Source organism: Tamandua tetradactyla, chromosome 26, assembly GCF_023851605.1.
Source record: "Tamandua tetradactyla isolate mTamTet1 chromosome 26, mTamTet1.pri, whole genome shotgun sequence".
Lineage (NCBI taxonomy): Eukaryota > Metazoa > Chordata > Mammalia > Pilosa > Myrmecophagidae > Tamandua > Tamandua tetradactyla.
Window position 1 is genome coordinate 22,167,123 of NC_135352.1, and position 16,170 is coordinate 22,183,292.

Here is a 16,170-nt window from a genome sequence, read left to right on the forward strand (position 1 = left end):
CTTCAACTGGAAACTCTGCACCTATTGAGAAATAACTCCCAACTCCCCTCCCATTGTCCCTCCCCGCCCCCGTCCCTGGTAGACTGTACCCTATTATCTGTCTCTATGAAATTCGCTTAGTCTTGACTTTTCGTATACATAAGATCATATATCTTTTTCTTTTTTGTGTCTGGTTAAGCCATTGCATTTTAAAGTAGCTTGTTACACAGCATTATCATGGCAATAGGTAACGGATACAGTGTGTATATAATCTTGAGGTCCTCAATGCTAGAAGAAGAATGATTTTGACGTTGACTTTTTCTCTTCAGAAATACAAAATACATATGAACAAACTAATTCTGTACCCTACCCACATTCCAGTTTCTGTTTCTTTTCTGCTATTGCCAGTTTTTAAGAAGCCACATTTAGCAAACGGGGCTATCACCCAAAAGGGACCATTGCATCTGCAAATTGTAGCAGCTACTGAATTTCCATTGCCTATGATTTAGCAAAAACATATTAATGTCATTTTTATTGTACTTCAGATGAGTTTGACATTACATAACTCTTACCTTGTGTGGTTAATAAGTGAATATTTTTATTACCGAGCCAATATTCACCGTTTTTTTGGACAAAATTTCCAAAGCCATTTTTATAGTCATCCCAGCCTCTAAAAATTTTGAAGTAAAAACTGGTGTTAGCAACATTGAAATGGACATCTGCACTGCCCAGAGTGCCCCTGCCCAGTGCCACACCCACACTCTACTTTTTTTTTATTAGTTAACACACTTTCAATATTCCTATTTAGAATAAGTAAAATTCAGGCTAATTATCTGACTTCAGTATATAATAGAAAGCATCTACTTATTATACATCTCATATTTTCTACTCCAAATAAATAAGGTCATAATTAGCTCACCTCCGAAAGTTTTCACTGCCATTAGTTCGTCTCTGAATTACAGTCCATCCTCCTCCATCAGACATGTCACAATACACAGAGAATGCTTCTGGACTCTGGAGAGGTTTAATATTATAAAATCCACTCTGCTTATGCCCATCATTGAAGATCTCTGAACAATCTGATTGCAAAACAAGGTAAGGTAACATTTATTCTGTGTCTTTTTTAAAAGGAAGCCTCCTGGAATAGTCTTAGGAATACTATACTAAAAATTTAACATTGTTAAAATTTTATATAACATTGTTAACTCTCACATTTTACTCTTATTTTAATTTCCTTTCCAAATTGTATCTTCCTGATTGGACAATTCCATTCCTTCGGTATAATTTTAAGTTAATTCATCATTTTCGTTGTTTTAATGCTGAATTGTCTACAATTCTTTTTTTTTGCTGTGTTACAAATAAAATACACTATACATTAACTAGGCTAAATGGGCAATGGAAATCATGACAGAAAAGAAAATAATGAGCACTAATCACATTACAAAGTCCTTACAATGTTCAGGCCAGTCATAGCCTACTGCTTTGGTAGATGTTGAACTTTGTAATCATTTAGGCTTTATTCATATATTTATCTTTGAGATACAGAAGCCCAAGTGTTCCTTATAAACATCGCATTATAACAAAAGGATTCTGTCTTGGCAATTAAACAAGAAGGAAAACAACAGGGAAGCAATGAGCTAAAATTAGCCCAATGTTGCTAAAAAGCTTACATTTTGTAAGCTTGTTTGTTTTGTATAACACTTTCCATTAAAGTAAGCAGATTTGAACCTGTTTAGGAAACGGGCTCTTTGCTTAAATTTCATCTACCAAAAGGCTGAATAATAAAGGCTCATATGTTTCAAACTTTCTATTTTCCAGGCAAATATAGAAATTACCGGCTATAATATTTGCCTCTAGAAATCTTTATGAATATGGGGAGTTCACCTAACTCTTCCCATATGTTTTTTTAAATACCAACTGCAAATTTATTTTTTGTTTTTCCTTCTCTCCAGAAGAAATTGCCAAATTTCTTAATTTGGCGACTTAAGAAGCAGATGAAAGCTTTCAACTGGAAAATCACAACAATGAATTAAAAAAAAAAAAGCATTACACCAGTAGCAAACAAGTTAAGGAGATTGACTTGGGGAAATGTGACTTACACTGTGATAGAACAGAGTCCAAATAAACACAATAAATGTATATTTTAAATGAGGATTGTAAAAATGTTTCAACTTGGGGGTGCAAGGGTGGTTCAGTGGTAGAATTCTTGCCTACCACGTGTGAGATCCAGGTTTGATTCCTGGTCCGTAAAACAACAAACAAGCCAAACAAACAAACAACAAACAAACAAAAATTCGACAAATAGTGCTGTAATAACATACTCACATGGAATACTAACATGGAAAAAAATAATGAAATGTAAACCCCCCATACAGCATACAAAAAAAAAATGTTTCAACCTATTCAAGCCCCTGGAGAATAGGAGAGAGGTAGGGTCAAAGAGCTCTGTGCTCATAAGGGTTAACAAAACAAGGACTTTTGGATACCCACACAATGCTAGAGTGAGACCAAGGCTTTCCCGCCTTCTGTCCTGACTACACTGTGTCTAACTGGCTATGTGAATACTTCTTCTGATCACTCAGAGAGCAAACTGTGCTGGAAGGCTGAATGTTTAATCTTCTTTTTAAAGTGACATGACAATCTGCCAAGATGGGACTTCCCTGGTGTTCCAGAATGGAGGCTAAGGTTCAGAGCTGAGAACCAATGGCATTAAGTACACCATTCTACAATCAAGGAAAAGCCAGCAATAGGGTCAGCCATCACCCCACAGAGCAGGCTGGGAGATGCCAGAACTGGCCCCAGCCACTGCCATCTTCACCCCCAGCCAACATAAGAAGAGCACTAAGAGGCAAAAGGAAGTTGACTCTTCAGAGAATGCGATGTTATTGGGCTTTTTTCTCAGAAAACAGAGAGAGGGGTTATAATAGTGTCCGTGGTGGGCATTTATTGAACACTTCCTTTGTGCTAAATGCTATGTAATCTTGTTACAGGTATTAACTCATTTAATCCTTATGACAAGAAAGCAGGTATTCTTAACATTGTCATTTTATATATGAGGAATATGACCCACTTCCTACCTGAGAAACGTAAAATCTTCCTTAGATGAACCCAGAAAACCTTGGCCCTGATCAGTCCATGGGAAGAGGTTTGGTGAGAAGTCTGACCTGGTTTTCGTTCTGAACAGTCTCATCCATGCCCAATGGGAAAAGCACAAATCCTTTTCAAACCTTTAGGGATCCTGATTTAATTGGTCTGGGACCTAAGCATTGTTTGTAGACAATTCCCCAAGGGACACTTAGATTTCTACACATCTCTCAAGCAGAGCTTTTGTTCTAAACTGTTCTTTTCAAAGATGTTTACATGGTAAACAGTCTTGGAAAATAGAGATAGTATCTTCTTCTGGAGTAGACGGCAGTTTGTTTGCTGTCCATTATAATAGAGATAATGTGTCCCTCTGGGGTAAAGTTTCGTTAGATTTACTTGTATTCCATTATAAAAGATTAGGCTGCCTTAAGCTCAGGGTTCCTTAGCTGCAACATAATGGAGGGTCTGTGCATTCTCCCCCTGGCTGTTCCACACCAACCACCAACTTTGTACTTGGGGGCAAAGACACTGATGCAACCATGAAGGTCACGTCTCCAACCCCGGGCACCTCAAATTAGCCTGAAACTGGCAGGCTAATTTGTTAGTTTGTAAGTAGGGTCAAATTTCAGACCCTTGCCAGTTCTTGAGAGGCATCAGCATTTTAAAAGGTCACCAGGAGATTCTTATGTATCGCCATGGCCATGAATCACTATCTTTAAGAAATCTCTAAGGATTCTGCTCTCTATTAGAATGCCATACTGAGTCCTCTTTTGCTGTTATGTCTAATCTTCAATGCGTTCTCTTCTTTGCTTCCTTGCCTCCTTTGCTTCAGACAGTCCCTTTGTTTTCCAAGCCTGCATCTACTGAGCTATCTTTGGTTCCTATTTGTTTCTTGCTCCAGAACCACAAGCCATCCTCACTTTAAACCAATGTCTCTATTGCAGGCAAGTGGCTCCAGCTTCCTTCTAATCCCTAAAAGGGGAAGGAGAGTTGAACTTCAAAGACTGAGTGTAAAAGATCATGACACCAACCAACAGAGGGTCAGGAGCTCAGATCAAAGAGTCTGAGCAAAAAGAGATTAGGATTTTGGGAAAGAGAAAAATGGAGCATTATATTGAAGCATAGACTCTAAGGTTCTCACAACCCTTACATCCTACCATGGTAAGTGTATTTAGAAATACAAAATAAAGATGCTTTAATCCCATCATATTGGTAACTCTTTGACCTCTATAGTCTTTGAATTATAGTCATATATATTTCCCAGTTTATGTTGGCTTATCTTGCTATTCCTATCTATACCATTACCTTGCCTTCTTCTATAAATATGAGGACTTACTATGTATAAATATGAGAACTTACTTACTCTTGCCAGGCAAGAGAGAGGTAAACACAGAGTGGAGATTCAGGGCCCAAGCTCCTCCTCCATACTGAGAATAAGTTACTGCACCTAGCCACCTACAATGACTGGGACAAAAATTAAAGTATCAAATGTCCTCGGGAATGGTGGTGGTGGTGGAAATATATACAGATGGTATCATAAACAAAGCACTAAAACTCCCTTCTTTGATCACTGTTGATAACAAAACTCCAAACCCCTGTGTCATGAGACCCTGCTGAACACACCCTTGTCCTAAATGTTTATAAGTCCCTGCAATCCCCCTGCCCCACTTGTGGAGCATTAATTTCCATTTTCCATGGGTGGCCACCACCGTGAAGGAGCCTCTCCTGTTCATAAATCTAATTAAAATTCATGTCTAATTTCATGCCTGACATGTCCTTTGGTCTTTGGGCTGCCCTGACTTAAGACATCCAAGAGCTGGGTGGAACAATTGGCGAGCCAGCCAGGAGACCAAAGAGATGCTGGCCATAGTAGGCGTGAGTCTTGGGAAGGGAGAATTCATGGGGGAAATCCCAAGTTGGCCTCTAGAGTCTATGTGAGGAGGGTGGTTACTCCTGCAGCAGGATGCATGATGGTTATGATTTCATAAGAAAAAGAAGAGCCAACAGGCCACCATGGCCATCACAATGGCCTCTGTTAGGACCTGCATATACAGCCATGGAAGAAGCCCTGCTACTAAAGCTACAGTTTCCCACCTATAAGAACTTCCATTAGAAAGGGACTTATGTATAGGCCAAGCAGATTTGAAGACTGCATTGAATGAGAGGCCATGTCATGTAAATGAGAGTTTAGAAATATTGGCATGCCAATATGCTAGAGTAAAAGGGCACAGATGGCCAAAGGAGCAAGTGAAGCATATCTTGACTTTCACTGGCTGGGACCCTAAAATATGGGAAAATGTTGATTTCTCTTCAGAGTCCCAGTCTGACCAGGATACTAACAACGAGGAAAGGAATTTTGTTCTCTGGTCCAACAAAAAGTGAGATCAGCACCCTCACCTCCCTAGTGGGAGAGGGTGATGCTGAGGGTGCTGCTGCTCTGTGGCTACCTCAGCTCCCCCTCTTGATGAAAAGATCCTGGTTACCATGGAGGACTTTACCACCACTGAAGTACATGAACTTGGGAATCAATACAGACAAAAGCCTAAAGAAGCCCTGACAAAATTGCCTACCACATCTTTGGGACATTGAAATGGAGGGAGTATTACTTTCAAGAAAAAAAAAAAAAGCAAATTAGCCTCTTTACTACAAGGAATTAGCACTCAATTATATCATTATCACTTTATTTTAAATTTAACTAATTTTTAGTATTCCTTTACATAAGGCCAGTGTGCTGGTTTGAAAGGATGTATGTCCTCTAGAAAAGCCATGTTTTAACCTAAATCCCATTTCGTAAAGGCAGAATAATCCCTATTCAATACTGCATGTTTGAAACCATAATCAGGTCATCTCCCTGGAGATGTGATTGAATCAAGAGTGGTTGTTAAACTGGATTAGGTGACGATATGTTTCCACTCATTTGGGTGGGTCTTGATAATTTTCTGGAGTCCTATAATAGAGGGAACATTTCGGAGAATGAGATTCGGAGAGAGCAGAGAATGCTGCAGGACCATGAAGCAGAGAGCCCACTAGCCAGCAACCTTTGGAGATGAAGAAGGAAAATGCCTCTCAGGGAGTTTTGTGAAGGGAAGCCAGGAAAGAAAGCTAGCAGATGATGCCATGTTTGCCATATGTCTTTCCAGATGAGAGGGAAACCCTGACCTTGTTCAGCATGTGCCTTCTCACTTGAGAGAGAAACCCTGAATTTCACTGGCCTTCTTGAACCAAGGTGTCTTTTCCTGGATTCCTTTGATTGGACTTGTTGTAATTGGGACACTTTCTCGGCCTTAGAACTCCAAACAAGCAACTTATTTAAATTTCCCTATTTGAAAGCCATTCCATTTCTGGTATATTGCATTCTGGCAGCTAGCAAACTAGAACAGCCAGTCAACCAGCTTTTGCCTTCACCTGGACAGAAGAACAAAGGACTTTCACTATGCTCCCTCAGGCTATTTACATAACCCAACCATCTGCCACAGCCTCCTGGTAAAGGATTTGGCTAAGTGGAAAAGTCTGTTTCACTATGTTGATGATGTCATGTTAACCAATAACTCTCTTTCAGAACTAAAAGAAGCCCCAGGCTTATAATTATCTCACCTTGAGAGTCAGGGCTGGGCAATCAATTGTAACAAACTGCAATGCCTTGGCCTCCCTTTCAAATTCTTAAGTGTTATATGGTTGGGTAAGACAAAAATTATCCCTTCTGCAGTAATTAATAAGGTAAAATGTTTTTCCTATGCTGCATATGCCAAAACAACTAATGGTTTTCTTGAGATTGTTGCAGTATTGGAAACCTTTTGTTCCTCACTTAATCCAAATGTTAAAACCTTTGTGTATGCTAATTAGAAACAGTCCAACTTGGAAATGGGAGGACTTACAATAAGCTGGTTTTGAAAAGGCAAACAGGGTGATAGCACAGATACAAGCATTAGGAGTTTGGATCCAGACCCACCCTGAGAATTGTAGGTAGCCAGCACTGATATTGGCTTCAGGTGGGGTCTGTAGTAGAGGCAACATTCTAAATGAATGCCCCTTGGCTTTTGATCACAATTATTGAAAGGGGAAGAACTGAGATACAGTCCCCTGGAAAAGCAATTGTGTGCTGCGTGTAATGCCTTATTCAAAGTAGAGGGCTTGATGCAAAGATGTGCAGTCATGTTAAAAATGGCCATCCCTATTCAGAAGAGGAAAACCAACTTTGCTGCCAGTTTCAAACTGATGAGTACCCCAGAAAAGAAATGCCCTTTAATCCTGATTAAATACTGTTGGGTGGAATATTTTTTATTAGGTTGTTTTCCTGGAGAAGTAACTCCCCAATTGTGGGTGGGATCTTCTGATTAGGTATTTTCCATGGAGATGTCTCTACCCATTCAAGGTGGAGTTGCTTACTGGAGTCCTTTAACAGGGAACCATTTAGGAAAAGGCTTTAGAGCTGACACACAGAGAGCCCTTTGGAGATGCAGAAAGAAAATACCCCCAGGGGAAGTTATTTTGAAACCAGAAGCCAAAGGACCAGCAGATGCCAGCCATGTGCCTTCCTAGGCCTTTCTTGAGTCAAGGTATCTTTTTCTGGATGCCTTAGTTTGGACGTTTTTATGGCCTTAAAACCGGAAACTGGAAACAATAAATTCCCCTTATAAAAGCCAACCCATTCCTGGTATATTGCATTCTGGCAGCATTAACAAACCAAAACAATTTCTAAGCTATACTCTGGCAGTGGCCAACTAAGCACACTGACCAAATGGACAGCCTACCTACTACAGTGCAGCATTTTTTTAAAAACATTTATTTTTGGCAAAATCAAATGTTTCACTGAGATTACATAGAAATGCAATTTTAACCAGATTCTCATAAAAATGCACTGGTCAAATAAGAGTCTGCAATTAATAAGCAGTTATGTATTATTTAATCATGCCAGTAGCAGAAATGATTACCATTAAAATTGGTAAAGAAATACATCTTAAATGTGCAAATTCCATCTTAATACTTTACTGTTTTACCATTGATAACAGATGGCCACTAAATATATACCTATTACATAAAGCTTTTTAAAGTACAATAAAAATGCAAATTCTATTTGTTATAAAAAAGCCATTGATACGGCTTCTAAACATTCTCATTATACAAATTTCAAAATGCTATATGACAAACAAAATTATAAAGACTCTTCTTTATGAAACATATACTACCTCTAATTAAGGTACATCTTAGCATGTGACAGAAGACAAATCAGAGGGCTAATATACACCATGGAACATTGTGGAAATACATACCAACAGAATACTGCATAAGCATATTTGATTTATTTTCCTAGTGAAATTGTACCTTTAGTATTTGAAGGAAATTCTCATTAGTAAAAGAAAAAAATTTTTTGAGAGCAACCCTCAAACTAAGCCCACATTTTCATGAATTTATTTTTCTTATAATATGATTGATCATATTAGAAACCTTGACCATAAGTTTTTTTATGCTGTGAGTACAAATTAGAGTCAGTTACATGCAATGTAAAGGTATAAGAAATATATTTTTAAAGATCAGGGTTCATGATCACATCAAAAATGAGATGCAAGGAAACATATATTTTCCATGTTGAAGACTAAAGCCAGCAGCAGCTTTATTTTTGTGAAAAATGAGATTCTAACACCCTCAAAACAAATACAAACTAATATTGATGGTTCCATATAGAATACTTGCCATAGGTTTTAAGTATCAAAACTAGTAGGGCATCACAAAATAAGCTTTGGTGAGAAAATATCTTTATCAAGGAAGTCACCTAAAATATTGTAAACTGACACACAAAAAATGTGTAAATTTTTTTTTCACACATCCAGGTCCTCCTATTTCCATGGGAACCTTATTATAACTATGTGGACCCTTCTTATGCCTAAACTAACAATTGATGTCACAGTAGAGGACTCTCAAAATTTGCAAGGGGAAGATATCTGATATTTAAAACGTTTCCATAATGTTTCTCTAGTACCTTGTTGTCAGCCAGTGGAACTCTGGCAGGTATATCGTTAGAACCTTTATTGTTCCCCATAAACATCTTTTCTCCCATAGAGAAAAGCAAACACCTTTCTATAGTGGGCTTCAGTGGTAATTCATGTCTACACTCGAACCCAATGTTGGGTTTACATGGACTAGCCATCTTCAGGTGCTACTGGCCTTCCTTGGACTGTGACTCCAGTAAATTGGACTACATGGAATATGCTGCTGGCCTGGCAGAATTCAGTGCATCAGAAAATCTGAAAAAGAATCTAATTTACAGGACATTGTCCATGGGGACAGCCCTATATCCCTGCTACCTTATATAACTTTTTACCTCATACTTCTAGTAATCGGAACATGATTTAATTCCCTCTCTTGGCCATCTCTTTGTGGGGTTATTATCTCTGTGTGTGGGGACTCCTAGTCTTCTGTTGTTTCTTTACTATTGTGGAATATGGGTGCAATGTCTTTCCTATGGTCAACTACCCTTCTGTGTGGGGGTGGACTGTGGAGACTCAGGTCCTCAGCTCCTACTCAATACTGAGATAAGTTACTGCACGTAGCCACCTATAATGACTGAGACAGAAATTAAAACATCAAATCCCCTGGTGGGGGGCAGTGGGAGATGGTATCATGGACAAAGCATTAAAACTCCCCTTCTTTGATCACCACTGATAACAAAACTCCAACCCCCTCTGTCACAAGCCCCGGCTGCTCACAGTAATTTCCATTTTCCACGGCCAGGATCAACAAGGAAGGTCCTCTGCTGTTCTGTAAAATTCGTGTCTAACTTCATATCTGACATGTCATTTGGTCTTAAGGGTGCCCCGACCCAAACCCTCCAAGAGCTGGATTGGAACACATGGTCCCAGACCTTGCAAAGCGCTCAGTTATTTAGCCAAGATAGACCCATAAATAGAGTAATTATGATACATGATGGTAGTTCTAGGGTAGATATTCTCTTTGTTTGGCATTTTTCTTTTTGTTTATGACATCTATAGTTTGTTTTATTTAAAAGATGCCTTTTTACTTCTGGAGGAAGTAGAAAAAATAATGATTCTATATAACGAATAACAATATATGCAATGATATGTGAAATGTGTTGACAGTTTAAGATCGTTTTGTTTCCAGGGGGAAATATTGGCCTAATCAAAAGGAAAATTACCAAGTCATAAAGTATAATCACAAAAGCTACTCTTTATTTTCCTAAATTTTTCCAATTCTTTTTCCTTTCTTCTCCTTTTATTCCATTAACTTATTTTTTTTTTACCCTAAAGGACATCAAAGGGAAAACTGCATATATGTTGCAGGAAAAGACACACAAATAAAAACAAAGCTCAACTCTAAAATTCATGATTATAATCTGTCATTTGCACACTAATATTTAAACAATCTATTACCTTGGTCTGTTATTAAACTATAGAAATTCACAGATATTTAGTATTCCTATTAAATGCCAACTTGTAAACTCTGACTGCAGGGTTCATACTTGTTAACTTAGGGTTATTTTAACTTAGCTACTTGCTATTGCAATGGTAACAACTTCATCTCCCCTTGTCTGAATCCATAAAAACCCTAAATGCTTTAGACTTGGGGAGACAGAGCTGAGATTTTAAAACTCCTGTCTCCTTTCTTGGTGGCCATGACATAAAGCCCCTTTTCTCTCTGAATCACCAGTTATTGCATGTAGCTGTCTACAGTGATTGATTTTCAGTGCTCATTGGACAGCAACCCTATGGTTTTGGACAACAAACTGTGGAATAATAGAGAAAAAGGATAAAATACAGTAGAAGACATTTACAGTTAATATAATCCTGCATTCTGCTTGCTACTGGAATAGGAAAAGCTCTTTGGCAAAACCTGGAGTGGACATGGAACCAGCATCATCATTGCACGTGGGTGTAGGACATGTTATTGAAACACTTAAGAAAAGTAAATTCTGACCTGCATATTGCCTCTTGTCTCCAAGGTGAATAACGCCAGACTCCTCTTCTTTGTCAAGGAACTGGACTTCCTTCTCATGCAAAAGCTGTGTGATCCTGACCTGTTGCTGTTTGACCCGGGTCTCCAGCTGGCGCACCTGGGCTCTGAGCCGCACCTGCTCCTGGAGACAGGTCTCGAGAGCCTGTAAGGCAAGACACATCTCGTTTTCATGGAAAATAAATGCTCCTAATAATCGGCAATATCAATTATTCAATTTTGTCCCCAACTCCCATTTCAGAATATTTTCAGAACTTCTCAAGAAGTCCTAATACTATTTCTTATTTGAAGAATAAGAGATTATGGCAATGCTGAAGTTCCTGAAGTAAAGAAATAAAAGAATATTAAATCATCAGAATGACTCTCCTTAGAGAACAAGTTATATCTTAAATTCAGGCCAAAGGTTCATGCTCTGAATTTCTACATGATACTAAGTGTTTTCTAAACAGTAAAGTGCTTCACAGATGTTAACTGTATCATTAGTGTATCAATCCCTAAAAACAACGAGGCTTTTGAATGACTTCTTGGTCATAAATATTCATAAATATGCTTTTAAAATGCATTTTAATGTTGTAATCTGGATGACATATGGCCACCTTTATAAGTGATGCTGGTTTAGAACTTCATATCTGCAAACCTCATTTTGTTGCTGGAAATTCTACTGGAATCACTTAAGCTTTTTGTTCATCTGTTATTTTCTCCCACAAAACTTACGAAAAGGTATGGGAGGGAGCCAGAGTCACTCAAGTTAAGACATTTACTTTCTCTGAAAAGACAAATAACACAGGGACATGGTATATGAAAAAGTTTATGGGCTCCTTTCCAATGTGGCATCAAAGAAAGTTGTATAGGTGAATTGGGAAGGAGAGTTGGCTCTGGGTGTGGGAAGGGGGTCTCTTGGGAAGAGCTGTTGTATCCAAGAGGCTGCTGCAATAAAGGATTTTGAATTCTCAATGCTCAGAGAGTCACTTAGGGGTAGTGATAAAAGGGGCTAAAGATATATATATATATATAGGTCATTTTTCCATTTTACCTTAATAGCTCTGTTTGTAGCTCAACATCATGACTGTCACATCACAACAGTCACTCAATTATATTCAGATGTATTTCCCAGTTTTTATCTTCATAACTTCCTATTCCTATCTTTAAGCACTACCCATGTTAATTCCACACATGAGGACCTTCCGTGTTTCAGACACTCCTAGGCAGGTGAAAAGCGCAGTTAGGTAAAGGAATTAGGTACACTGTCTTCCTATGGAAGATTATGAATGTAAATATAGACATTCAGCCTTAAAACTGAAAGTCAAATATCAGGAGAAGGGAGAAGCAAGGGAAGAAGCTTCTCCTGCACCTTCCCTCCCATCTCCATATCCATCTCACTGAATCTCTCTCAGCAATTTTTCTAGGACTATTTCTAGTTATCATTTGATCTTGGTACTCTTCTCATCACTCTTTGAGAGAGTTTAGACTGAGTCACATCACTCTAAAAAATTAGCAGCAAGAACATTTTCTGGTGTCTGGAATCCTGTGTTCCTTCCCAATAATGAGAAGTTGGCCATGAACTTGTTTACTATGGTGGACTCTTCAATGTTAAAATAACTGGAAGGATCGTAGGCCACATATGTTCAAAATTTTTATAAGCGACTGCATAGAAGGTTTTAGTAAGATTATTTAAAACTTATAAGTTTTCTTTCTCCCAAAATTTTACTCATCTTGTCCTTTTCTACTTCTGAATGGAGGAAGGCATGAGTTCATTGTAATTACTTTAAAATAATCTGTTTAGTTTACACTGCTGTGGGATTTGGCTTCCTAGGTTCTTGGCCATGCTGCAAGAAAGAATTCAAGGGCACAGCATAGCCTAGAGTAAGCAGGTAGAAAATTTATTGAGAACACATGTGAAAGGACATGTGGGCACTCTCAGAAAGACAGAGATGAGAAAGGTGAGAGGCAGCAGGCAATGTAAGACCATTTGCTATTACAGATTAGCCTGAATTATACCCCCATGCCTTCCTTGTGCAGGACTCTTTCTCCTACCCTCTCTTCTCTCCAGTGCAGTGCCTGTGATAGTGCATTTGGATGGATCAGTGGGCTCCACCTTTCTCTGTAGATGACTCAGTCAGGTGGGGATTGTACCGTAGTTTTTTTATCTGCAGTACCATAGTTCTTTTGAGAGTTATCTTTCTCCTTGAGGACCGACTGCTTTTTGAATTTTGCCCTTTACTTAGCCAGCCACCATGCTAATTGTAACCCTGCATCAACACTAAAAAATGTTCAGTATTAGAAATGTACAAGGTCTATTTTAATTATAACCAATAGTTTTAAATTTCTAATCTTATGTAACCAAGCCAAGAACTTCAGTGAATTCAACAGGATTTTACTTACTTATTGTGAAAGTTGATTTTTACTTGTAACACATTTTAAAGCCCTTAGTATATGCTTACTATGTGCCAGTTGCTTCCACAAACCTGCTTCATTTTCCCCCTTAGTTAATTTTTTGTGTGTGATAAAGTGAAAAATTAAAGAAAATTCATGTCAGAGCAGACATTAGAAATAAATAATAGTTTTTGCAACAAGCTTACCCAGTTTCCTCTGCCCATTAGGAGAGCAGTGGTGACAAGGATGAAACTGAACATCTTTATCAATTTCCCCATGGAAAGAACTGTGAGAACAAAAAGAACTTCATTAGTTATCAAACTTGGTTTTTTTCATGAAAACCAGGTTGGGTCTGGGTTTAGACTCAAGTAGCTCTAGGAGCTCTGATGCAGGCCTAGGGCCTCCTAAATCTGAGCATTGCCTGGGAAATTCTCCTGGGCAACCCAAGCCTTCTCTGGCACAGAATGACACTTAAAGTTACCCTTAGATTGGATTGAACCTGTTAGTGAATAGGGAGAGGGTTGCTATATAACTAGAGGAGGGAATCTGATTCTCTGCGTCATCCTGATGTATGACAGTATATCAGGTAGAAAGGGCTCAGGCCTTGTAAGTGGGCAGATGCCAGTCCATATTTTGCCTGAGCCACTTACTAGTTATGCGTCCTTAGGCATGTTACTAAAATGTTACTGATCTGCAAAATGGAAATAATGAAAGTTACAGCCGATAGACAATGATATGCATTGTTTTTCTCAATGACTTAATGTAAAGGCAATCTGCCAGAACGTTAGGCCCTGCTTGCTGTTGTGGAAGAAAGTGAAGTCTACCATTTTTTCAGAGCATTTTTTAAAATCAGTCTTGAAGTTGTGAGTCTTGATGAAAAATTTTGCTCATCCTCACAATAGCCCTTGTGTGATGCTATGATGCGAAGTTTTCTTAACTTCTAAAAATGAGGAGCCTGGGAAAGAAAATAACTGCACAGTTTCCAAGAAATTTCATACCTATGGTTTCTGCTAGAAAAAAAATAAAAGACGTGGAATCAATTGGATTATTTATTTGTTAGCTAATCTTTACTCTTATGGCGCTCATGACCACTAGGTCTTTCTCATATATCACTTTTTAAACTTTTAGGTATGTAAGGAAGTAATGCCCAAACTTTGCTGTCCTTTAGAATTATTTGTGTGCTTTTTAAAAAAAAATATGCGCCATGTCTGAAAGTGGGATCCAGGCCTTGTCATTTTCCAAAGACTACAGCTGATTCCCATGTTCAGCAAAGTTTGGGTCACAATGATTTAAGGACTTAGTAGACATATTTTTTGTAGTCTATGCCAACGAAGTAGGCAATTCTCAGTCATTCTGGGGCCAAGAAACAGTTATAGGATGGGAAGAACATAACTTAGATTCAGTGACAGATCATGTGGAAAGCTGCCTTGCAAAGCACTGTAAAATATAATGTGAATTTTTAGAACAGATGAAATTTGTGGATTACAGAGAGTAATAAACAGCCTGCTAGACATAACTGCATAACTTTAACACAGTTTCACTCATGCTATCATTTCTTTACTATTATGTAAAGAACTCTAGAACTGTACTCTGCATTTTACAAATACATCTTGTGTCATCCTCAAATAGCCCTGTAAGGTAGGAACTTTTATCCCCATTAAACAAATGAGTAGATCAGAGAGGTTTAATTTCTTCCCCAAGATCACACACCTGGTAAATGGGGGGACTCAGCTGCTGAGCTGAGGTCTTTTCTCCTTGAAGTCTCAGCCCTTAATCACTACTCTGTGTGGCATTCATTCCTCAATTTCTCTTGCTCTACACAGAGAGATAGGCTATGTTGGGGTATAAAGGTCACCCGGTTACTTGGCCTTCCCAAGTGAACATCACTCTCACTCCTGATTATGATTTATCTGTTACTGAGCCATGTGTTTCTCCAAGAGAATATTATTTAACTTTGCAGAAAAAGAAGCAGTTGCATTAAAGCTGTCCTGGGGAATGGTAGTTCAGCAAGCCTGCATAGTCCATCAGCTATCTGCTCAGCACTACAGTAGATGTCATGGAAAAAACCCAGTTTCCTCATCAAGGTAATGTTTCGAGGAAGAAATGAAAATAAAATATTGAAGCAGAAAATAGAAACCATATAAATTAAGCATACATGAGACAAAATGCAATTAAAAATAAAATTAAACTTTTCTAAACCACTCTTCAAGGTAGGGTTCATTCCTTCCCCTGCCATGATCCATAATACCATATTTACAGATCAATAAAGCCTTTATTCACTCAAGAAACATTATTTCAGAGTGTCCTATATTCCAGACACTGTGTTGGGTATCTGTTTGGTTAGTCTTTACATGTCTTTCTCCAACTGCTCCCTTTTTTCCAACTTACGGTAGTTTGGAACTGTTATGTACCCCAGAAAAGACCATGTTCTTTTAATCCATTCCTGTGGTTGCAGACCTATTGTGAGTGGGACGTTCTGATTAGGTTATTTTAATTGAAATGTGACCCAGCCCATTCACGGTGATTCTTCATCCTTTATTGGAATCCTTTATGAGAGGAGTATGGAGAGAGAGCTCACTGCGAGAGAGAAATGCCTAGAGAAGCAGGAAGGACTCTCAGGAGCTGAGGGATGAAGCCACTGAAAAGAGGAGCTGAAAGCAATGAATCCCAGTAGAGAAGGACGAACAGTCGCTGGCCATGTGCCCTCCCTTGTGACAGAGGAACCCCGGATGCCAGAAGCCTTTCTTCAGAGAAGTATCTTTCTCTTGA

General features: G+C 38.6%; 1 protein-coding gene across 1 annotated transcript in view; it reads right to left on the reverse strand.

Annotated features, from left to right (window-relative positions):
* The window catches only part of FGL1 (fibrinogen like 1), a 41,563-nt gene that overhangs the window by 11,327 nt on the left and 14,066 nt on the right, over nucleotides 1-16,170 (reverse strand). Inside the window, exons 2-5 of the mRNA XM_077144651.1 lie at nucleotides 13,608-13,687; nucleotides 10,993-11,173; nucleotides 899-1,058; nucleotides 552-649 (exon numbers count right to left, since the gene is read on the reverse strand). Coding sequence (XP_077000766.1) covers nucleotides 552-649; nucleotides 899-1,058; nucleotides 10,993-11,173; nucleotides 13,608-13,679 — 511 coding nt within the window. The 5' untranslated portion in view covers nucleotides 13,680-13,687. The remainder of the gene's footprint in view (nucleotides 1-551; nucleotides 650-898; nucleotides 1,059-10,992; nucleotides 11,174-13,607; nucleotides 13,688-16,170) is intronic.